The sequence below is a fragment of the Pseudoliparis swirei genome, chromosome 1 (assembly GCF_029220125.1).
Source record: "Pseudoliparis swirei isolate HS2019 ecotype Mariana Trench chromosome 1, NWPU_hadal_v1, whole genome shotgun sequence".
Lineage (NCBI taxonomy): Eukaryota > Metazoa > Chordata > Actinopteri > Perciformes > Liparidae > Pseudoliparis > Pseudoliparis swirei.
The window spans coordinates 9,388,600-9,412,252 of record NC_079388.1 but is presented as its reverse complement, the minus strand read 5'-3'; the positions used below and the strand labels follow the sequence as shown (position 1 = coordinate 9,412,252).

At 45.3% G+C, this 23,653-nt stretch overlaps 1 protein-coding gene across 1 annotated transcript in view; it reads right to left on the bottom strand.

The window, feature by feature from the left end:
- The window catches only part of necab1 (N-terminal EF-hand calcium binding protein 1), a 41,791-nt gene that overhangs the window by 3,320 nt on the left and 14,818 nt on the right, over positions 1-23,653 (bottom strand). Inside the window, exons 6-9 of the mRNA XM_056419816.1 lie at positions 13,770-13,906; positions 6,402-6,523; positions 2,553-2,629; positions 1,871-1,918 (exon numbers count right to left, since the gene is read on the bottom strand). Coding sequence (XP_056275791.1) covers positions 1,871-1,918; positions 2,553-2,629; positions 6,402-6,523; positions 13,770-13,906 — 384 coding nt within the window. The remainder of the gene's footprint in view (positions 1-1,870; positions 1,919-2,552; positions 2,630-6,401; positions 6,524-13,769; positions 13,907-23,653) is intronic.

The following is a 23,653-nucleotide window of genomic DNA, read 5'->3' as shown; positions in this document are numbered from 1 at the left end:
CACACCCACACACACACACACACACACACACACACACACACACACACACAGAAGGTCAATAATTGCTTCTGGTGGATAGAGAGAGAGAGGAGGACGGAGATGTGGGGCGCTCAAAAACCTTCCAGCAGCGTTGTACATGTGCTCCCTCATTTACTCTCTTTATTTGAACAAATAAATCAGAATTAAAGCATCTGAATGTTGTGGATCAAGGCATGAACGATCATGACAATATAAATCTCGCTGATTATTTCCCATAGCAGATGAAGCATTGTTGACCGAGTGGCTGATGGGAACAGGAAGTGAATGTTCTGCCCGTCGGCCTGTGGTGTGAGTGTGTGTGTTAGTTATGTGTCTGTGTGTGACGGATGAAACGCCTAGAGACTTTCTCTCAGTGGCTAATTTGGGAGAAGCGCACACTGACATACACACGCATACACACACACACCAACACATCACATTGTCCTTCTCTCGCAGCACATTTATTCCCAGTGACACGAAACAATTACATATTTATTAATTCACACGTCGCTGAGATGTGCGCATGAGACATGACGGTTACATGTAATATTCATATGCATAGTTTCATTTGTGCTGCTGTGCTATGATACTTCTGGTATAACATTGTAATACACAATTGTGAATTTAAAAAAGGATGCATGTGCGATAAATGATTCCTATGAACCTTTCTGTCTTTAATAACATATCAAACTCGATTTCTTTGGTTTTTGGGCTATCTAATGGAAAAAACAAGACATTGGAAGTTGTAAGCTCTTCATTGTCACTATTTTTATTTATTTCATTTTATAGACAAATAAATCAAGAGATGAATCTAGGAATTGGAAGATTTAGCAAGAAAGAAAATGATTCTTAGTTGCAGCTGAAAAGTGATTTTTACTCATGAAATATGGTTATGGCTCAGCGTGTATTCATTCAAGGGGAATCATTTAAGAATAAAATCCATTCATAAAACTCTTTGTTTTACAATTGAAGGGCATATGTTGAGTAAAAGATTTCTCATCAGCGCACTGAAAATATCGCCAGACACAAATTTTCGTCAGACAAATTAAACCTGCAGACTTTGAGTCGTTGTGGTTTTTTGTATTTTGTCATAGGTGCATTTAGTTTGTCTTTGTGATTGTCAGCTCTGCCCTGTTTGTTCCTCCTGTGTCTGACCACCCAGCTCTCCTTCTGCATTTAGTCCTGTTTCATTGCCTCTTCTTTGTCGATCCTTATGTGTGTTTCACCAGTTTTCACCTGGTATAGATTCCTCCTCGTGCTCTTCGTTCCTTATTTTGGTAAATGATTTAATCCTATACATGTTCTTCCTCCTCTTCGTGTGCCGGATAGTGTTTGTGTTGGTCTTTCAGCCGTGAAATGAGTGATATGAAGCTTGGACAGTAACAGCCTCCATTTGCTCTGGCATGTTCAAGCTGAAGTTAGATAGGGAATATGATAACATGCACACAAACATCTGCGCGCTGTGTAAGCACGTGAGTTCAAGGGGACATTTTATTTCCCAGAAGGTTAACACATAAGAGAAGCCGGAACAAATGTCTCATTACTAAACTGTCAATATATTTATATATATATATATACATACATACATACATACACTCTCTTCATCACACGTCCCCTTACCTTGCAGTCTATATTGAGCCTTCAAACACAAAGATTAAAGATAAACACAGTCGGTGCAGAGGAAGGAGGGAATATGACTCCGTCAAGTTGCAGCCCTGATGTTGCTACGACAACGTCTGAGTGATATTTTCTGTGTGGCCTCCCTTTCAGTAAAACTCCCCCATGTGACCACAGAGAGACGCAGAGTGGTCACAAACAATAGAAAAGTATAGATTTAAGTGTGAAAACGCACCGATTTGCTCTCCAAGACCTCCTCTTCCACGGGCTCCAGACGGATCTCCTGCACAACAAATATACAACGATCTAATATGAGGACTGTGACACGTTTTGCTAATTAAACAGCAAATACTTATGAATGTGCACATTTTACACACTCTCCTGTAATAACTGGGCACAGGCTTGGCTGGTGAGTCCTTAAAAGTCCTCTTCCTCCTCCTCCCTCTTCCTCCCACTCCTCCTCCCTCCTTGCGTTGATTGTTGTTTGTCATGTCCAAATGTTGCACCTTCCACCAAAAAAAATTCCTCGTTTGTTTGTGAAAACATTCATTCTTTGGCAATAAACCTGTTTCTGATTCTGATTCTGATTCTGATTCTGATTTCTGATTCTGATTCTGATTCTGATACGAGGGTGGGAGCATTTTGAATGCCTCTCAATGCCTCTGCATGTGTGTGTGTGTGTGTGTGTGTGTGTGTGTACACGTCCTACATGTGAGGGTATTGTTGGGTTGAGATAACTTGTTGATATTGTTGTGAGACCATGTGCCATAATTTGTGGTTAATCTAAGAGAGTAATGTAAGGACCAGATGGCCAGGATGGAGACAGTGGACAGATGAAGATAGAAATAACAAGAGTAAAGAAGAAGGCAGGAAGGGAGGAAGGGGTGTGTGGAAAAGGTTGAAATGAAGGAAATTACCTTCTTTTCGAGACGGTCGATGAGCCTCTGCAGTCGGTTGACCTGGATCATCCACTGGCTGTCTTCTTCATAAAAACCTAGAGACACAGACAGGAGAGGGCTCAGACGGGTCGTACGTCTCCCGGCATCAAACCTTCAGCCGTGTGCCGGAGCATTCAGTGGCTTTGGATCGACGCCCGAGAGCACATGAGAACACAACCGTCCACTTCAGTTTCTCTCCGCCTCCCACTTCAGTTTCTCTCTCACACCTATCCTCGACCTCCCTCCCCTCCCTCTGAGCTCGGCCCGCTCCCTGTGGCGACTCTCTGACTCTGGCAGCTGTCATGGAGCGCTGCATGAAAAGACCGGATTATTGATACAACTCGTGCAGTTTTAGACAGAAGAACATATCAACTCACCTGAATTGACGAGACTGAGGAGAGGGTTGTTCGGAGAGAGGCTGCTGTTCCTCTGGAGCCTGCGATGGGAGCGACGGCCTGACCACTGGATGGACAACACCTCTGGCTTCAGCAGGCCCTGCCTGCAGTCACAACACGGAGACATTACGAGTTCTGCATATGTTCTTTGAACATCGTTGGGATTTCATTACAGTTAAAAACCTTTGTAACTGAAATTAAAGCCCCTTTTGTTCTCTGGTTTTTGAGTTGTATCACATGACAGATGGGTCACACGAAATGTTTGGCTTGGATTTGGGCTTTGCTGAGTCTCGAGCAAGTTGAAGAATTTGGGCAATTTATTTTCTTTTAGACTAACAAAACATCCAAATTACGCATTTATTTTACAACGTTGTCTTTTTGCGTGTGAAGATTATTCCTATAAATTCACCAAAAGTTAGCATCAGATAATGTCTCATTTGCATATTCAAACACAACATTTCAGAACACTTGTAATACTTGGTTCCCTATTCCCCTGTCGTGTCTTACAGATGATGTGGGATTTTACAACACATAACTTTAAAAGCCATTTTCACAGACTTTCTCAGAGTTATTCCCATATCACATGCAAATGTTCCTGTTTCAATCTATATTCTGAAGGTTTCACAGATGTTCATAGATCATTCACAGCCTGATTTATGGAACAATATATTACAATAAACATGGAAACATTGGTGTATGGCAGTGTTGACAGTAGTTTCTAATTTATGAAGTGATACAAAGAGATATTCAAAATTATCTCTGTATAAACCTTTTTGCGTTGACAATTAAAAGAAAATCTACAGCTTTATACAATGTTCAGATTTATGTTGTGGACATTTAAACTAGCACATATTTGACAAGCATATTGAAACTTGTTATAAAATAAATAGTTGTCCAAATGTAAGTGATCAACTGAAAGTTTCATGGTGATATCTATTAGTTTAATATTTTACCTTATTCACCAGGTGAGCGAAGCACACGTCTCATGAATGAAAGTTGGTTTATGTTATATTTGTACGCCGTGATGGTCTGTCAGCAATGCTTATGCCACGACAAGGTACACGCAGCCACAGGGTGACATCACCAAGGATTTATGTTTATGCTGTCAAGTGGTTTGGTCTCATATTTAGAGAAGACTTCAGGGTGTGTGTGTGTGTGTGCAGGCAAAAGCACATGCTCATGTTTATATATGTATGTTATACTGTGCTTTGTGATTATTTCTTTTTGCTAAGCAAAGCTCTCCAACATTATTCCGACTTCACACTGATATGTTTGTACAGTTTCAGCTTTCAATGTTTAATAATTCATGTTGTTGGTAACATGTGATTCAGCTGTGGCTGTAGCTAAACCAACGGGCGGCTAGCTGTAGATCCATGTTTAGTGTACAGAGAGTGGAATGAATGTTCTCATCTAACTCTATGAATGTCCAACTTTTCCTTTTATCCACTAGTCTTTATTCAGAACTTGGCTTCTTAGCTGTAACTATACAGTAAATCTCATACAGAGTAACTATAATATATATATGGGTTGATCTGTGTTTTCTAATGTACTAAAATCCCAGTAATTACCACAATAACGACTCTCTCTGTTCTAGAGAGCAGTTGTCTCAGGTGTCCACAGACATCTTCAACACCTCCCTGGAGACATGCCACGTACCAGCCTGCTTCAAGGCCTCCACCATCATCCCCATCCACACAAAAACAAAGGATCACCCGACCGTATGACTCCAGGCCCGTCGCCCTGACCTCTGTGGTCTTTTGAGCGCTTGTCCTGTCCCACCTCAAAACCCTCGCAGACCCACTCCTGGACCCCCTGCAGTTCACTTACACAGCCAACAGGTGTGTAGACGTCACAGTCTATATGCTCAATGCTCTAGAAACAGTGGAGATGGTTGAGGGTTTCCAGAGGAACGCAGCCCCACCAGCACCCATCAGTCTGTGTGACTCCCCCGTCAACGCTGGGGAGTCCACCATAACCCAGGACCTCAAACATCCGCTCCATCACCAGGAAGACTCAGCAGAGGATGTTCTTCCTGAGGCATCTGAAGAAGTTCAACCTGCCAAAGACTTTGCTGGTGCACTTCGACACCGCCATCTCCGTCAGCGTATCATCCGCTTCAACTCTTCTGTGTTACTTCATATGACACCACTTATAATACATTTTAAATGCACCCTCCTAAATGTGGGAGAAATGCAAAATGCATAATTAACCCACGAGTTAAATGTGTGTGTATGCTTGATGCATGGAGCAGGAGGAAGCAGGTCTTCAGTGAGTCAAGCTGTAATCTCTGCTATGCAGCAACTTGAATTGGTAAAACACATCTGAGATCAGCAGCCGAAGCCTCGCTTCAAGAGCGAGGGAGAGGAGGTGAAGAGCAAACGATGTGGCCAGAAATAGAGATCCAGGACCTTTTTGTCCATGTTTCATCTTTTCTTTTACAAAACCAGAATACGATTACTGAAATATGACATTTGTATGCATATTAATCATGAATCAAAGAGAAAGGAAAGGTAAGAAGAAGAAAGAGACAACTTATGAATACAAAGCTCACACTTGAGTCATTGCATGCAGCCATGAATATGAGCTCCAGTTTATCCTCTTCACACATAAGAAACCTGACCACAGAAACCAATTTGAAGCCACCAGAGAAACAACCAAGTCCTCTAGTCTTGATTTTAAACATATAACAATATTGTGTCAATATGCCTCTCCCTTGCCTCTCATTTGCCTAAAAAGAGACAAAATGCACGATAAACAAAGTTAAAGATGAATTTGACTGATAGCATTATTATTATAAAAAAAGTAATTCTATAAAAATTGCATGATTTTCTTCTACCACGATAATCCTGTAGTTAACTGACACTGACAGGGGAGTCCATGGGGCCCATTGGGAGTCCAGGACTGTTATAGGTCAGTATTGTATTAACTCTCACTGCCCACGACTGAAGACATATCTCGTCCCCTGTGAGCAGCCCTGCACGACAGAGACGCATCACAACACGCTGCAGGCTGGCGCTGCACTGACAGATAATCCAACTCTACAATAGATATTTATGCATATTATGACTGCCGCTTTTTGTCTTCAGTGATGATCTTGTGCGAACGTGTCGTCAAACTCGCAGCACGTGGTGATTTGAGATTGCGGTCGTACGTCTCCCGGCATCAAACCTTCAGCCGTGTGCCGGAGCATTCAGTGGCTTTGGATCGACGCCCGAGAGTACATGAGAACACAACCGTCCACTTCAGTTTCTCTCCGCCTCCCACTTCAGTTTCTCTCTCACACCTATCCTCGACCTCCCTCCCCTCCCTCTGAGCTCGGCCAGCTCCCTGTGGCGACTCTCTGACTCTGGCAGCTGTCATGGAGCGCTGCATGAAAAGACCGGATTATTGATACAACTCGTGCAGTTTTAGACAGAAGAACATATCAACTCACCTGAATTGACGAGACTGAGGAGAGGGTTGTTCGGAGAGAGGCTGCTGTTCCTCTGGAGCCTGCGATGGGAGCGACGGCCTGACCACTGGATGGACAACACCTCTGGCTTCAGCAGGCCCTGCCTGCAGTCACAACACAGAGACATTACGAGTTCTGCATATGTTCTTTGAACATTGTTGGGATTTCATTACAGTTAAAAACCTTTGAAACTGAAATTAAAGCCCCTTTTGTTCTCTGGTTTTTGAGTATCACATGACAGATGGGTCACACGAAATGTTTGGCTTGGATTTGGGCTTTGCTGAGTCTCGAGCAAGTTGAAGAATTTGGGCAATTTCTTTTCTTTTAGACTAACAAAACATCCAAATTACGCATTTAGGTATTTATTTTACAACGTTGTCTTTTTGCGTGTGAAGATTATTCCTATAAATTCACCAAAAGTTAGCGTCAGATAATGTCTCATTTGCATATTCAAACACAACATTTCAGAACACTTGTAATACTTGGTTCCCTTTTCCCCTGTAGTGTCTTACAGATGATGTGGGATTTTACAACACATAACTTTAAAAGCCATTTTCACAGACTTTCTCAGAGTTATTCCAATATCACATGCAAACGTTCCTGTTTCAATCTATATTCTGAAGGTTTCACAGATGTTCATAGATCATTCACAGCCTGATTTATGGAACAATATATTACAATAAGCATGGAAACATTGGTGTATGGCAGTGTTGACAGTAGTTTCTAATTTATGAAGTGATACAAAGAGATATTCAAAATTATTTCTGTAAAAACCATTTTGCGTCGACAATAAATAAAAAAATCTACAGCTTTATACAATGTTCAGATTTATGTTGTGGACATTTAAACTAGCACATATTTGACAAGCATATTGAAACTTGTAATAAAATAAATAGTTGTCCAAATGTAAGTGATCAACTGAAAGTTTCATGGTGATATCTATTAGTTTAATATTTTACCTTATTCACCTGTGCTGTCTGGCACCAGGTGAGCGAAGCACACGTCTCATGAATGAAAGTTGGTTTACGTTATATTTGTACGCCGTGATGGTCTGTCAGCGATGCTTATGCCACGACAAGGTACAAGCAGCCGCAGGGTGACATCACCAAGAAATTAAGTTTATGCTGTCAAGTCAAGTCAAGTCAAGTCTTTTATTGTCAGATACACAGAATGACACAGGGTCAGACTGGGCACTGAAATTCTTAGGACAAGGCACCACACAACAACTACCATAGCCTAACATAATATAACATAACATAACATGACATACACACTGTACAAGAACTCTGAACATAATACTAACATATATACATATAATACACATAATAACTAGACTACAGACAAATGGGAGTAGCAGGAAGTGAAAGCAGGTAGTGCAATAGAAAGTGTAAGTGTAAGTACAAGGCTGAAAGTGACAGTGTATGTAAAGTGACAGTGTAAAGTGTCGAGTGCAAAAGTGTCGATAGTGTCAGTGTCCATTAGCAGCCTGATGGCTCTCGGGAGGAAAGTGTTCTCCAGTCTGTGAGCCCGGATCCTACGGGACGCCTCCCAGAGGCAGAGGGGTGAACAGGCTGAGGTTGGATGATGGCAGTCCTTTGGATCCTGCCAGTCTTCCTGAGGCATCGTGCGGTATGTGTCCTGCAGGGCTGGGAGCTCCCTACCGATGATGAACTCCGCAGTCCTGACCACACTACGTAGGGCCTTGCGGTCCTTGGCTGTGCAGCTCCCATACCACACTGTGATGCACCCAGTCAGGATGCTTTCTATTGTGCATCTGTAGAAATTGGTGAGGATGACTGAATCCATGCCAAACTTCTTCAGTCTCCTCAGGAAGAAGAGGCGCTTCTGGGCCGCTTTGACCACCTTGTCTGTGTGAGCAGACCAGGTGAGGTCGTTGCTGATATTGACCCGAGGAACCTGAAGCAGCTGACCATTTCACTGCAGAACCGTTGATATACAGGGTGCGTGCCTCCTCCTGCCGTCTCCTAAAGTCTACAATCATCTCCTTTGTCTTGCTGATGTTGAGAGAGGCTATTATCCTGACACCATGTAGTCAGGGTAGCAACCTCCTCTCTGTGACTGACTCATCATTGCCAGTGATGAGGCCCACAATGGTTGTGTCATCAGCAAACTTGACAATGAGGTTGGAGCTGTGCGTAGCGACACAGTCATGTGTGAACAAGGAGAACAGGAGGGGCTGAGCACACAGCCCTGGGGGATGCTGTGTTGGTGATTACTGTAGATGAGGTGCGGTCACCGATTCTCACCACCTGTGGCCTCCCCGTCAGGAAGTCGAAGACACATTTGCATAGGGAGGTGCTTAGTCCCAGGTCCCACGAGCTTGAGGCAGTCTGGAGGGGATGATGGTATTGAATGCTGAACTGTAGTCAATGAACAGCATCCACACATATGTATTCCCTTTGTCGAGGTGGGTGAGGCGGTGTGCGTGGTCAGGGCTATGGCATCGTCTGTGGCCTGTTGGACCGGTATGCAAACTGCATCGGGTCCAGGGTGGGAGGCAGCAAGGAGCAGATGAATGGTTGACCAGCAGCTCAAAGCACTTCATGATCACAGAGGTCAGTGCTACAGGGCGGTAGTCATTCAAGCAGGTGACCTTGGTGATCTTGGGCACAGAGACGATGGTGGTCCGTTTGAAGCATGTGGGAGTACAGACAGGCTGAGGGAGAGGTTGAAGATATGCTGAAGACCCCGCTAGCTGGTCAGCGCAACCCTGAGGGCCCTACCTGATCTGCCATCCGGGCCAGGTGCCTTGCGAGGTTGATCTTATTGAAGCAGCGCCTCACCTCTGCTACAGTTATAGTAGGCACACACCACTGGTTGGGCCTTCAGGTAGCTCCGCTGCAGGGGTCACTGTCCCTCTCAAACAGCGAAAAAAAGCATTCAGCTCGTCTGGAAGAAGGACAGAGGACTGGGTCTCACTGCAGCCCCTCCTTGTAGTCTGTAATGGCTCTTAATCCACTCCACACACATGCGCCTGGGGTCAGAGCCATGGTAGCTGGACTCCACCTTCCTTCTGTGTCCTCTTTGCAGCTTTGATGGCCCTCAAAAGGTCGTATCTGGACTTCCTGTACTGATCAGGATCCCCGGAGTTAAAGGCAGCAGACCGGGCTCTAAGGTGGGTCCGGACCGCGGCGTCAACCCAGGGCTTCTGATTAGGGAAAGTGGTTTGGTCTCATATTTAGAGAAGACTTCAGGGTGTGTGGGTGTGTGTGTGTGTGTGTGTGTGTGTGTGCAGGCAAAAGCACATGCTCATGTTTATATATGTATGTTATACTGTGCTTTGTGATTATTTCTTTTTGCTAAGCAAAGCTCTCCAACATTATTCCGACTTCACACTGATATGTTTGTACAGTTTCAGCTTTCAATGTTTAATAATTCATGTTGTTGGTAACATGTGATTCAGCTGTGGCTGTAGCTAAACCAACGGGCGGCTAGCTGTAGATCCATGTTTAGTGTAAAGAGAGTGGAATGAATCTTCTCATCTAACTCTATGAATGTCCAACTTTTCCTTTTATCCACTAGTCTTTATTCAGAACTTGGCTTCTTAGCTGTAACTATACAGTAAATCTCATACAGAGTAACTATAATATATATATGGGTTGATCTGTGTTTTCTAATGTACTAAAATCCCAGTCATTACCACAATAACGACTCTCTCTGTTCTGGAGAGCAGTTGTCTCAGGTGTCCACAGACATCTTCAACACCTCCCTGGAGACATGCCACGTACCAGCCTGCTTCAAGGCCTCCACCATCATCCCCATCCACACAAAAACGAAGGATCACCCGACCGTATGACTCCAGGCCCGTCGCCCTGACCTCTGTGGTCTTTTGAGCGCTTGTCCTGTCCCACCTCAAAACCCCCTTGAGACCCACTCCTGGACCCCTGCAGTTCACTTACACAGCCAACAGGTGTGTAGGCGTCTGATCTATATGCTCAATGCTCTAGAAACAGTGGAGATGGTTGAGGGTTTCCAGAGGAACGCAGCCCCACCAGCACCCATCAGTCTGTGTGACTCCCCCGTCAATGCTGGGGAGTCCACCATAACCCAGGACCTCAAACATCCGCTCCATCACCAGGAAGACTCAGCAGAGGATGTTCTTCCTGAGGCATCTGAAGAAGTTCAACCTGCCAAAGACTTTGCTGGTGCACTTCGACACCGCCATCTCCGTCAGCGTATCATCCGCTTCAACTCTTCTGTGTTACTTCATATGACACCACTTATAATACATTTTAAATGCACCCTCCTAAATGTGGGAGAAATGCAAAATGCATAATTAACCCACGAGTTAAATGTGTGTGTATGCTTGATGCATGGAGCAGGAGGAAGCAGGTCTTCAGTGAGTCAAGCTGTAATCTCTGCTATGCAGCAACTTGAATTGGTAAAACACATCTGAGATCAACAGCCGAAGCCTCGCTTCAAGAGCGAGGGAGAGGAGGTGAAGAGCAAACTATGTGGCCAGAAATAGAGATCCAGGACCTTTGTGTCCATGTTTCATCTTTTCTTTTATAAAACCAGAATACGATTACTGAAATATGACATTTGTATGCATATTAATCATGAATCAAAGAGAAAGGAAAGGTAAGAAGAAGAAAGAGACAACTTATGAATACAAAGCTCACACTTGAGTCATTGCATGCAGCCATGAATATGAGCTCCAGTTTATCCTCTTCACACATAAGAAACCTGACCACAGAAACCAATTTGAAGCCACCAGAGAAACAACCAAGTCCTCTAGATGAGTGGATGAACAGCGTGACAGCACTCAGATGCACAGGGGAATTATTGAAGAGTGGCTACTCAGAGACGGATGCGGGAGGAAGACGCCGCTCTGGGAGCGAGGGACAGACACACTTTGACATGAGAGGGAGATAGAGAGAAGGAAACATTTAGAGGAGGGGAGGAGAGGACATGAAATGGGGGAAGAGTCGGAGGGAGTCTCAAAGTACATCATGTTCTCCCTTTGAGAATAAGTTTGAACCTGGGCAGAAAAGGGACACATTGATCATTTCAAACTGAACTCAAGCACAAACACGTCCAACTGGAAAGCTGGGCAGCAGATCCCTGCTCCTTGTTGTGAACACCGACAGGTGAGGAGACGCAGGAAGAAGGTGCATCATCACCTGTCCTTTAAATAGCATATACCATCATAAACGTACATAAAACCTGGTGTATACACACACACACACACACACACACACGTACAAAAGAACAGCCAGCGGGGTGGTTGTTTATTATCTGAAAGAACAAGGCCGATAATTAAATCATAACTCCATGAAGGTCATGCTGCTATTGTCGGTCTTTCAGCAGGGGCCTTCACCCTAGTCCAGTTTTTTTCAGTGCTTTGATCCACAAACAATGAACGTCTGCTGGAAAACTTTATTAACAATGGACGTCTGCTGGAAAACTTTATTAACAATGGACGTCTGCTGTAAAACGCTATTTTTTGCATACTCCTGGGGTGACAGTAAATAGCTTTCAGTTAAGAACATAGCAGTTACAAAGCCTATGTTAAAGTTGCATTAATAATGTTGTTTTTACTACACACACAACTACACACACACACACACTTCTATATGTTACATGTCAAGCCAAATCTTGCTTTAGTCGGACTATGCTATCTTTTGGGGGATCTGCTGTTATCCCAATATACATGGCAGTGAGTAATTCGAATCATTGGCCGAAAGCATGTCATATCCGATACGATAGGTGGCTACACCCCTCTACTATTCTTCCATGGTGTTAATAGGAGTACAGCGAATGCAAATGGCGCTATTGGCTGAGTTGATAACGGAGAGAAGACACCGTCGCCGAAGGTACACGGAGAATTTAATGTATCGTCTCTTTCGACTTCCGGGTCACGACATGGGAGGGAGGGAGGAGGGCGGCGGGATCTCGAGCATGCGCAAAGACGCAAAGTCCAGTTCCGAATCGAATTCAGAATTACATGCGCGAGAGTCGAATTATCAACTGGATCGGACCGACTATCCAGGGTTGTTAATCGGACCGGTGGACGCACATAGTCCGACTAAGGTGTTTACATGAAACGGATAATTCGATTTCAGTCCGACTAAGCCAATAATTCGATTGCATGTAAACGCACTGAGACTGAGGCAGCATTGGTTCAGTCAGTGCGTTTACATGATGGTATAATTCGAATCTTGCTTTAGTCGGACTACGCTATCTTTCGGGGGATCAGCTGTTATCCCAATATACATGGCAGTGAGTAATTCGAATCATTGGCGGCATGTCATATCCGATACGATAGGACGGCGGCTGTTTTCATTACAACTCGTGGTGATACAGCCATTTCAGCTTGACCTCTTCACCACCACCAACAACATTTAGAAAGATGGCGAACAGAGGCAAGGCGGCTACATCCCCACTATTCTTCCATGGTGTTAATAGAGAGAACAGCGAAGATGCAATGGCGCTTATTATTGAGTTGATAACGGAGAAAACTGGCCGTCGTCATCAAGGTACATGAGAATTTAATGTCGATCTTTGACTTCTTTAGGCTAATTGTCACGACATGGGAGTGGAGAGGGAGGGCGTGAGGCGTATCTCGAGCATGCGCAAAGCGCAAGAGTCCAGTTCGAATCAATTCACACCGTTACATACGCGCGAGAGGTCGACTATTATACAACTGGATCGGACCGAGCTATCCAGGGGTGTTAATCGGATCAGATCGGGATCCGCACATAGTCCGACAAAGGTGTTTACATGAAACGGATAATTCGATTTCAATTCAACTAAGCCAATAATTCGATTGCATGTAAACGCACTGAGTGTGAAAATGCAAAGCTAAAGGCGATTCTTCTTTACAGCAATATGGAAGAATATCTGTAAAAGGAGGTTTTGTGAAACGGTCGTCATATCTTTTCATCTTCAGTAGTTTACTGTTATCCCCAATATCCTTTGATGATGTCATTTGTGTTTCAGGCCATTCAAACCATCATATCTTGTATTTGGTTGTGTTTTATTTCTCTCTAATCTTAACAATCCATTTTTTCTTTCTTCCCTCCACTTATATATTTTCCCACAGGAAAGTTACCGAGTGATCAAATAAATATAGGATTGTAGATAACTGCTGGATTACCGAGAGGAGTAGGTGGTCTTCACAAATACAGGGTAGGAACCTGTGTTGTTCCACAGCAACTTGGATGAAAGTATCATTTAAATCTAAAATGTGGGATGTAAATTATGGTGCGTGGTTTGGACAAAATTGTTCCATTAGATGTGATAACTGTAATTATAAGTGCCAGTGGACAATATAATTTGTCCATGTTTTAAGGACTAATTGTATGTGTGTGAAAGGTTTGTTCTTACTTCTCCTGGCGAGTCTGCTCAGCGGTGGTTTCCATGGCACACTCCAGAGAGCTTTGAAGTGAATGTAGCTGATTGGTTGTCTCCTTCAGCAAGAAGCGGGTCACAAACTGCTCCAAGTGGGTGGACTCCTGATAATCCTGTCAATCACAAGGAAGGAAGTGGAGGAGTTTTAGAGTGGGAGGCATGATAAAAAGAAAGGATTACAGAGCTGCAAAAATTTTTCATGCCAGTCAGGAGTCACTCAACGTCCACACTGCTTCTGTTATTAAACAATGCTTAAAAGAAAAGATGTCATAGAACATCTGCATGAGAAAGAAAAGAGGAAGAAGAACAATCAGGGCATTTTACTCCTAAAGCCCGTCTCTGAACTTGGATTTGATGAATCGTAAATGGACGATAAGAAGACAACAGAACTATTCAAGTTAAATAGGGAATAATATAAGAACTCAACATATGTATGCATGAAAGAAAGTTGAGGAGCTTTTTATGAGTATATTATATTAAAACAGGTGAATTTCTGTTGTATTACATTACATTACATTACATGTCATTTAGCAGACGCTTTTATCCAAAGCGACTTACAATAAGTGCATTTCAACCTAGAGTACAAACTAAGAACAACAAGAATACAGGAAGTAACATTTCTCAACATAGTTAGAACTACAAAAGTACCATAATGGGTAAGTGCTATCTAAGTGCCTTACTGATTGGTGCTAATCTGTGTTTAATCCAGATATAGTCGGAAAAGGTGTTTTCAGTCTCGACGGAAGATGTAGAGACTTTCTGCTGTCCTGATGTCAGTGGGGGCTTCCGTTCCACCACTGAGGAGCCAGGACAGCAAACAGTCTGGATTTCGGAGTGATTAGCTTTCGGTGCAGGAGGCACAAGTCGATTGGCTGTTGCCCGAGCTGGATAACGGCGATGCCCGGGGTGTGCCCGGTGTGACCATATCGGCCGGATGTAGGCGGGGCCCGATCCGGCGTCCAGAGCACGGCGCCAGGACAGAGTGTTTTGAAGCGCTGATCGCAACCGGTAACCAGTGGAGAGAGGCGGCGGTGTGGTGGCACCTCAGGGCTGAACCAGTCCGAGCTGCCGTGCATTCTGGATGAGGCGGGGTGGGATGGCCTTGTGCAGTGAGACCAGCCAGTGAGTGAGTTGCGTAGTCGAGGCGCGTGAAAGTGACCAGGCCTGCTGGATCAGAACCTGCGCCGCCTGCAGAGTAGAGGGGCGTATTCTCTACTGATGTTGTGCAGCATGTTGCCCTACAGGAGCAGCGTCGTCGCTTGTGGTGTTGTGGCCGTCCGGGGAGGATTTAACTGTAGAGTGTCACCCGAGGGTTCCTGGCGGTCGGGTGAGAACCCAGCACAGAGCTGTTGAAGGTGAGTGGTCAGGTCGGTGGGTGGGGAGCAACACCTGGAAGGAATAGTTAGCTCAGTCTTGTCAGGGTTGATCTTCCAGGTGGTGAGCAGACATCCACTGAGAGATGTCAGTCAGACAGGCAGAGATTCGGTGCCGCCACCCGTGTTTCCGGACGGTGAACTTGAGAAGATCAGTTAGATGTCATCAGCATGTAGCTATGGTAGGAGAAGCCATCGGAAACGAATGGACAGAGCCGAGAGAATTTGTGTACAGAGAGAAGAGGAGGGACCCAGGGCAGACCTTGAGGAACCCCAGTGAGTGAGAGGACAAGGCTCAGACACAGATCCTCTCAAGTTACCTGATGAGTGCGGGTCTTTAAGGGTAGGAAGAGAAAGAGCTGAGGTGCAGTGCCTGAGATCCCCAGGACCTGAAGAGAAGAGATGAGGATCTATTGGTTAACGGTGTCAAATGATGCAGAAAAGTCGAGAAGGACAAGGACAGAGGAGAGAGGCTGCTCTAGGGCAGTGTGAAGCTGCTCAGAGACAGCAAGGAGGGCCGTCTCTGTCGAATCAGTGGCGGCCTTGAATCCAGACTGGTGAGGTCAAGAAGGTTGTTACTGTGGGAGAATGGGAGGACACTTGGCTCAAGATAGCTACTCATTCCAGAGTTTTGGAGAGAAAAGGAAGAAGAGACCGGTCTGTGGTTGCTGACTTCAGGCTTGGTCGGCGTGGAGTTTCTTCAGGAGAGAGGGTTGACTCTCGCCTCCTTCAGAGAGTTAAGGGAAACAGCCAGTTGAGAGGAGCTGTTAATCAAAGATGGTGAGGAAGGTCAGAAGGTCAGGAGCAATAGCCTGGAGGAATGGGAGACAGATGGGGTCAAGAGGCGACAGGTGGTGGGTCGGGCGGAGGTCACCAAGCTAAGAACCTTGATTGGGGAGACAAGAGGAAAGAGAGGGGGATGAAGAAGTTAGTGTTGGTGAGGTGATAGAAGATGGATTTGTATTAATCGGATTTACTCCAAACATATAACTTAATGAATCATATATGTGTCTGTACAATTGTTTTGTACAATGGTTCTGTCTGATATATTTGTTAAATACAAATATTAGACTTTGTTGACCATGGAACTGATCCAGACGTCCACCGTGCATTTAACAAGATGGAAACATTCGATCTCTTACATTAAAGGCAATTTGGTATTAAACTTTCATAAAGTTGGTGGACTTACAAAAGATATGCTCGAATAAGAACAGAACTATTTCCCGAATTTAGTCTTTAGAATGAATGAAGCTTCAAAAACAATGATTCTCAGACCTAACTCAAGATAACCCTGACGACAGGCTGACGACACTGAATGTGTGATTTTGGTGGAGTGCCCTGTAAGAAATAGTATAAAAAAGAAATGAAAAAAAGTTTCATCACACTCCCCAAAAATACTTCACAGCATATGGTATTGCCAACTATTACAATTTGACTGCAATAATAGAAGGGCAGAAATAATATATGTTTTGGAATAGCTACATTTTAATGGGTTTCAATGAAACTTGGGATCTGAAAGAATACATGCTGGTGTTTTTCATGTGAAAAACCATACCATCATGCCTTATTGTTTTTACTCAGATTTCTGATCGGCAGATGTTTGCATGTTTTATGTTAAAAAATGTTTTTTAACATAACAGAAAAAATGTGTAACAGACTTCAATCCTAATCACATATGAGAAATACTTTTTTGTATTTTCTGGTGAGGTATAATGTTGATCATTTTGTGAATCAAGGGTACATTTTGGTATTTTATTTTTGTTTCTTCAGTAAGTTGAAATCACTGAATGTCCTTTTACAGAGGCATCCTTTGGCCCGGAGCGGATGGATGAGTGATGTTTGGATCCAATCAATGAGAGTGATGGATGAGGATCAACAGAGTTTACTTCGGTGTGCTTGCCAGATGACTGTTTGTACACTCAAAAAACAATGATTGTTGTGAAAATACTAGAGAACAGTTAATCTGTGTGTGTATGACAAAAGAGGAAATGAGGGGAGAGAGGAGAATGAATATATACATGAGTATTGGTAATTATTGTGTTTTCAAAAGCATAAAGAAGATGGCTTGATTTTAAAAGCTGGATTCATCATCAGGCGGTGAAATTGCGGTAAAACACATCCTAATTACAATATGCTGAGCTGAATATAGAGGAGATCATTAGCTCCTTTTTCCCAGTCCTACTATTAGCAAATCAGATTAAAGATTGAGCAGCTTTAGTCCTAAAATGGTAGCATAAACAACCTTAACCCAAAATATAGAAAAACTCTCTGGTTTTCTTCTATGTTTGATATAAAAACAGATTTGTTATCGGTCATACTGTTTGATCCCCTGACATTCTGACTATCAGCCCATGCACACACACACACACACGCACACACACACACACACACACACACACACACACACACACACACACACACACACACACACACACACACACACACACACACACACACACACACACACACACACACACACACACACACACACACACACACTTGCTTTGGCAGTCAGTTGTCCCATCGAAGCCGATGATGACGTCCACTTCTGACTTTCAGCGGTGAGTTTTCTGGTGGCTGTATAGTCCTATCCTGGATCCACAGGTCTTGTCGCATGAGGTGGGACATGCGGTATGTAGTGAGTGGTGGTCACAACTAGCAACCTTGGTTGTTTTCTTGTATGCCTTCTTTCCTGCCTCCTGGCTGTCCTGTCCTCCTCCAGTGCTGTGGTCCCGTCTTGGCACATCTGGCCGCCAGGTGTTCACGGTCCAAGCAGCCAAGCCCTCCAGGTCCCCTGGTCTGATTTTACATTTCTTTAGCGCTTGTTTTTATCTGGTCTTTATAGCGCTTCTTCTGCCCCTCCAGCAGAAGCGCTGGCCTTGGGCGAGCTGGCCAGCCACAGCACTTTGTGAGGCAGCCGATTGAGGGCATCCTTATAACGTGCTTCCCAGCCATCGTAGCTGGTAGTGGGTGATGGTGGCCTCCATGCTCCTACAGCCTGCTCTCCTGAGGATCTCGGTGTGACCGTGGCACTCGGTCCGCCAAGTGATTCCTAGCGATCGCTGGAGACAGCCGGATGTGAAAATGCTCCAGGGACTTCACATAGGCGGCTGTAAGTGACCCAGGCTTCACAACTGTACAGGAGGGTGGTGATGCACACTGCTTGATACACAGAGTATTTTGCCATGGAGGTATAAGTTCTTGTTTTGAAAGACCGAGCGCCTGGAGTCTCCCAAAGGCAGCTGATGCTTGTTTGATTCTGTTCTGGACCTCATTGTCCGATGTTATTGTCCTCCAGAGGATACTCCCGAGGTAATGTTTGAATGATGGTACTACAGACAGAAGCTTAACATTGATGACGAAGATGGGTGGCGTGGGTGGGAAGTTGGTGCTCCACTGACTTCAGACTACCTCTGTTTTGGTGATGTTGATGGTCCAGCCCCATCCTGCTGTAAGCCTTCACCAGCTGCATCCAGGACAGCCTGGAGGGTCTTGTGTGAGTGTGAGCCACCAGGCGCGAGTCTCATCTGCATACTGCAGCTCAAGGACCCTCACTCTGTGCAGCTTGGTGGTGGCCTGCAGCCTCCCTGATGTTAAAGAGGTTGCCATCGAGCCTATAGACTACATGTCCACCCGCTGTTGTCCTCCAGTTCCTTATGGAGAAGCTGGGTGACGCATAGGAAGGAGAAAGATGTTAAGAGCACTGGTGCTAGTACACACCCTGCCTGGCCCCTGTGCACACAGGGAAGGAGGCGAACTCTTGTCCTTCTCTATTGTCACCTACAACATTCATGCCATCATGAACACAATGTCGGGAGGATGTTGACACAAACTTGTTAGGGCATCCAAACCGGAGCAGGATGTCCCACAGTGAGTCTCTCTGCACAGTGTCGAAGGCTTTGAGAGAGAGGGTGGGCAAAAGCCATAAACAGATCTTGATGTTTGCTCCCTGCACTTTTCCTGAAGCTGCCGGGCCAGTGAAGACCATGTCTAGAGCTGTGCTCCTGTTCTTCCCTAAGCCACACTGTGATTCTGGGAGCAATGCCTCTGTGATGTTGTTGAGTAGCCTCTGCAGCAACGCTTTAGCAGCTGAGACCTTACCAGCAACAGCAAAAGTGCTATACCCTGTGGTTGCCACAGATGGTCTTGTCACCTTTGTTTTTTATATATAGTGACAATTTTGGCATCTCTCCCATTGTTGCTGTGGGATGTTTTCATCAGCCCATACTTTAGTGATAATGTTGATGTGTGGCGCTCTTGTACAGAGGTAAACCACCATGTGTTTACTTTCCAGTTCCATGAGGATATTGTCCATGCCAGGAGACTTGTTGTTCTTCGAAAGCGAATGACTGTGACAGGACCTCCAGGAAGGTGGGGGTTGGTTAAGGTTGTCAATCGGGTTGGAAGTTCAAGGCAGTTGATCCCAGGATAGTGCGGTCTGCTTTAGAGTCCTGATTAAGCTTGAGGTATTGGAAATGTTCAGCCCACCTCTCCAGTATACTGCTCTGGTTCTTTTGGGACTCTGAGCCCATCTGCGGTTTTAACAGGGAGTGATGCAGTGGTTTGTTGGGCCGTAGATGCCGAATTTGACTGCATTGTAAAGGGCCATGCATATCATTTCTATCAGCGAAAGATTGGATTTCCCTGTGCCTTCTCTGTCCACCACTTGTTTTGCATTGTCCGTAGGGTCTTTTTGCACTTCACGCCTCGCCCTCTGCCATTGCTGATCTGGCGGTGCTCAATGAGGGGTTTTCAGAGGGTTGCCTGGTGTGCTTTGTGCATGGCGTTCAGTGAGTTACGGATGAGAATTGTCTACAGGTTATTGTCAAGCCGGTCTGTTGGTGGTTTTGGTCTTATAGCACGATTGTGTGGAGCTGCTGCTTCGCCGAAGGGCTGAGCTGATAGCGGGTCCACTGTGAGTCTGCTGTCATTTCTCTCACTCTCAAGGTGGGGTTCAAGCTCTTCAAGTTTTTCAGCCGAGGGAGCATGGGAGACTCATTTCTTTGTGCTGGTATCCTTCAGGCGGGCACAGTCTGGCGTCTCCCACTGACCCCCACGTTTCCACATGGGGGCGTACGCTCATGTGGACTTTGGCACGATCATCCTGTGGTCTGTCCCAGCATTCTGCCTCTCATGGCCCGGCATATGAGGCGTCTTTGATGTCACTGGCGTCTCACGATGTGCATAGTCAATCAGGTGCCAATGTTTAGGCGATGGGTGCATCCATGATGTTTTATATTTGGTCTTTTGCTGGAAGATGGTGTTGGTTATGGATCAGGTTGTGCTCAGAGCAGAGTAAGCTAATCTCATGCCATTTGAGTTGGCCTGAGCCAATACCATGCACCTGCCAACACTCCTTTCCATATCCTGTCCTCTGCCCCACCACGAGCATTGAAGTCCCCAAGGAGGAGGGATCTTGTCGGTTCTTGGGGATCCCGGGTGGAAGCCTCATCCAGTGACTGACGTAGAATGAGTCTTTAACCTCAGTGTCAGGATGGCAGTGTTGGGCGCGCTACACACTAAAGTCCTTCTGCCAGCGGTTCTTCGCCAGAAGGGGATACGGAGGTCATCAGTCTTTCACTGATGCCCACAGGTGTTCAGTGAGTCTTGGTAGCAGTGTGATTTCTTGATGGCCAGTCCCACACCGTGCAGAATGTTGTCCACCTGGGGGATAGCCTTTCAGAAGAAGGTGGCAACCAGACCCTTCACTCTATCAGCGACCCTTCATCTTTAAGGGGCTGTGTCTGCATGAAGTGCTTGGCCCGATGTCGATGTTGTAACGCATACTCAGCTACCGGCACCCATAGTGGTGCTGTTCAACTTCTGTGAGGTCTTCGGTTCTGCCATAGGAGTCCAGGAGGGTTCTTAAGTTCCATGTTGCCAGTTTTAGGTTTTGGGTTTTTTTCTTCTGTTTCGGCCGCACTTGAAATTGGAATGACCCGACAGGTCGCATTAGCCTGTCCAGAGTCTTGTGAGTTGAGTGGGCATTTTTTGAGCCACCTTTCTGAGGCCCCTCCTCAGTTGAGGTGAGCAGTGTGGTCCCTAAATAGGGGGGCTGCTCAGTCACACAGGGTGCTGCCGAGATCAGCTGCCACTCTGCAGTCCCAGCTGATAGCGACCCGTATCCTGTGCGGCGTGGCGTGCAGGAGCTCTGGCTAGAAGCTCCCAGTCTAGCTTCAAACCTGCTCGATAGCCCAGTTGCTAGCATAGCCAGAATGTTCAGCAGATGTGGATCCAGGTATTCACGGTCAGAGGTGGATACTGCCTTAAGATTGTTGATTCTTGGTTGGTGTATCCCCAGTAACACTATCTTCGCCATGGTGAGGTAAATCTGGTGGCATGGGTGAGCCAGAACCAGTTCCTCCTGGCTGCAGGAGGCTGCCGGTCCTGGCTGTTTGGGCCGCCTGTTAGCACACGCCAGCGCATTGCTGCAATAGGGGTCTGCTCGCCAGCCCTGCCTCAGAGTGGCTAACCCACAAGGCAGTGGAAGCTGTTGCCCGCATATGCGCTGGGGCAGTGGTTGATGGAGTGCCAGGCGTGTCCACTGCCAATGGTGAGCCTGCACCGCATCTCTGAACCCCTGCTGCTCGAGATCACACAGTTTAACCTGGACCGCCAGGTACCCAGTTACCATGTTGACACAGGAGCTGCAGTCTTGGTGGTGGAGAGGCTATGTGCTGGCAGAGGAGACTTGGCAGCTCTCGGCTCCTCTTTTCACCTATGAGGCTAGCCAGCGGCGGTGGCTGAAAGCAGAGAGTTGCAAGCAGAGGGCGGCATGCAACGCATCAGCATGCGCAGCTACAAGCTTTTCTGCACTACTGCACTAGACGCCACAGCCACCCTGTGTGGTACACACACACACACACACACACACACACACACACACACACACACACTCGGTGGTGAGTCATGACCAAACAGTGAGTCGGTCTCTAATACACCATCTGAGCATATATTACCTCCTGGCCAGTATGTTCTTTGATAAGTGTCCCACCTCACCAATCTTCGGTCATTTTACAACAAGTCGTCAGTGGGTTTCCTTGCCTTTTCCATTGATCTTTCATTTCAGATGGCCTGAATCAAAACAGGCTTTTTGTTGGAGAAGCGATGCATTGCTGTAAAAATCACTCTACTTGAGCCTTATAGTCTGGGCTGTGACTACTTCACCTCCACCTTGCCAATAACTACATTTTAATGGGTTTCAATGAAACTTGGGATCTGAAAGAATACATGCTGGTGTTTTTCATGTGAAAAACCATAACCATCATGCCTTGTTGTTTTTACTCAGATTTCTGATCGGCAGATGTTTGCATGTTTTATGTTAAAAAATGTTTTTTAACATAACAGAAAAAATGTGTAACAGACTTCAATCCTAATCACATATGAGAAATACTTTTTTGTATTTCTGGTCGAGGTATAATGTGTCATTTTGTGAATCAAGGGTACATTTTGGTATTTTATTTTTGTTTCTTCAGTAAGTTGAAATCACTGAATGTCCTTTTACAGAGGCATCCTTTGGCCCGGAGCCGGATGGATGAGTGATGTTTGGGATCCAATCAATGAGAGTGATGGATGAGGATCAACAGAGTTTACTGTGTGCACGCCAGTGACTGTTTGTACACTCAAAAAACAATGATTATTTGTGAAAATTAGAGAACAATTAATCTGTGTGTGTATGACAAAGAAGAGAATGAGGGGGAGAGATAGAACAATATATACATGGTATTGGTAATTATTGTGTTTTCAAAAGCATAAAAGAAGATGGCTTGATTTTAAAAGCTGGATTCATCTATCAGACGGTGAAATTGCGAACACACATCCTAATTACAATATGCTGAGCTGAATATAGAGGAGATCATTAGTCTTTTCCCAGTCCTACTATTAGCAAATCAGATTAAAGATTGAGCAGCTTTAGTCCTAAAATGGTAGCATAAACAACCTTAACCCAAAATATAGAAAAACTCTCTGGTTTCTTCTATGTTTGATATAAAAAACAGATTTGTTATCGGTCATACTGTTTGATCCCCTGACATTCTGACTATCAGCCCATGCACACACACACACACACGCACACACACACACACACACACACACACACACACACACACACACACACACACACACACACACACACACACACACACACACACACACACACACACACACACACACACACACACACACACACACACACACTTGCTTGTAGTTGTCCATCGAAGCCGATGATGACGTCCACTTCTGACTTTCAGCGGTGAGTTTTCTGGTGGCTGTATAGTCCTATCCTGGATCCACAGGTCTTGTCGCAGGTGGGACATGCGTATGTAGTAGTGGTGGTCCTGGCAACCTTGGTTGTTTTTCTTGTATGCCTTCTTTCCTGCCTCCTGGCTGTCCTGTCCTCCTCCAGTGCTGTGGTCCCGTCTTGGCACATCTGGCCAGAGTGTTACGGTCAGCAGCCAAGTCCTCCAGGTACCCTGGTCTGATTTTACA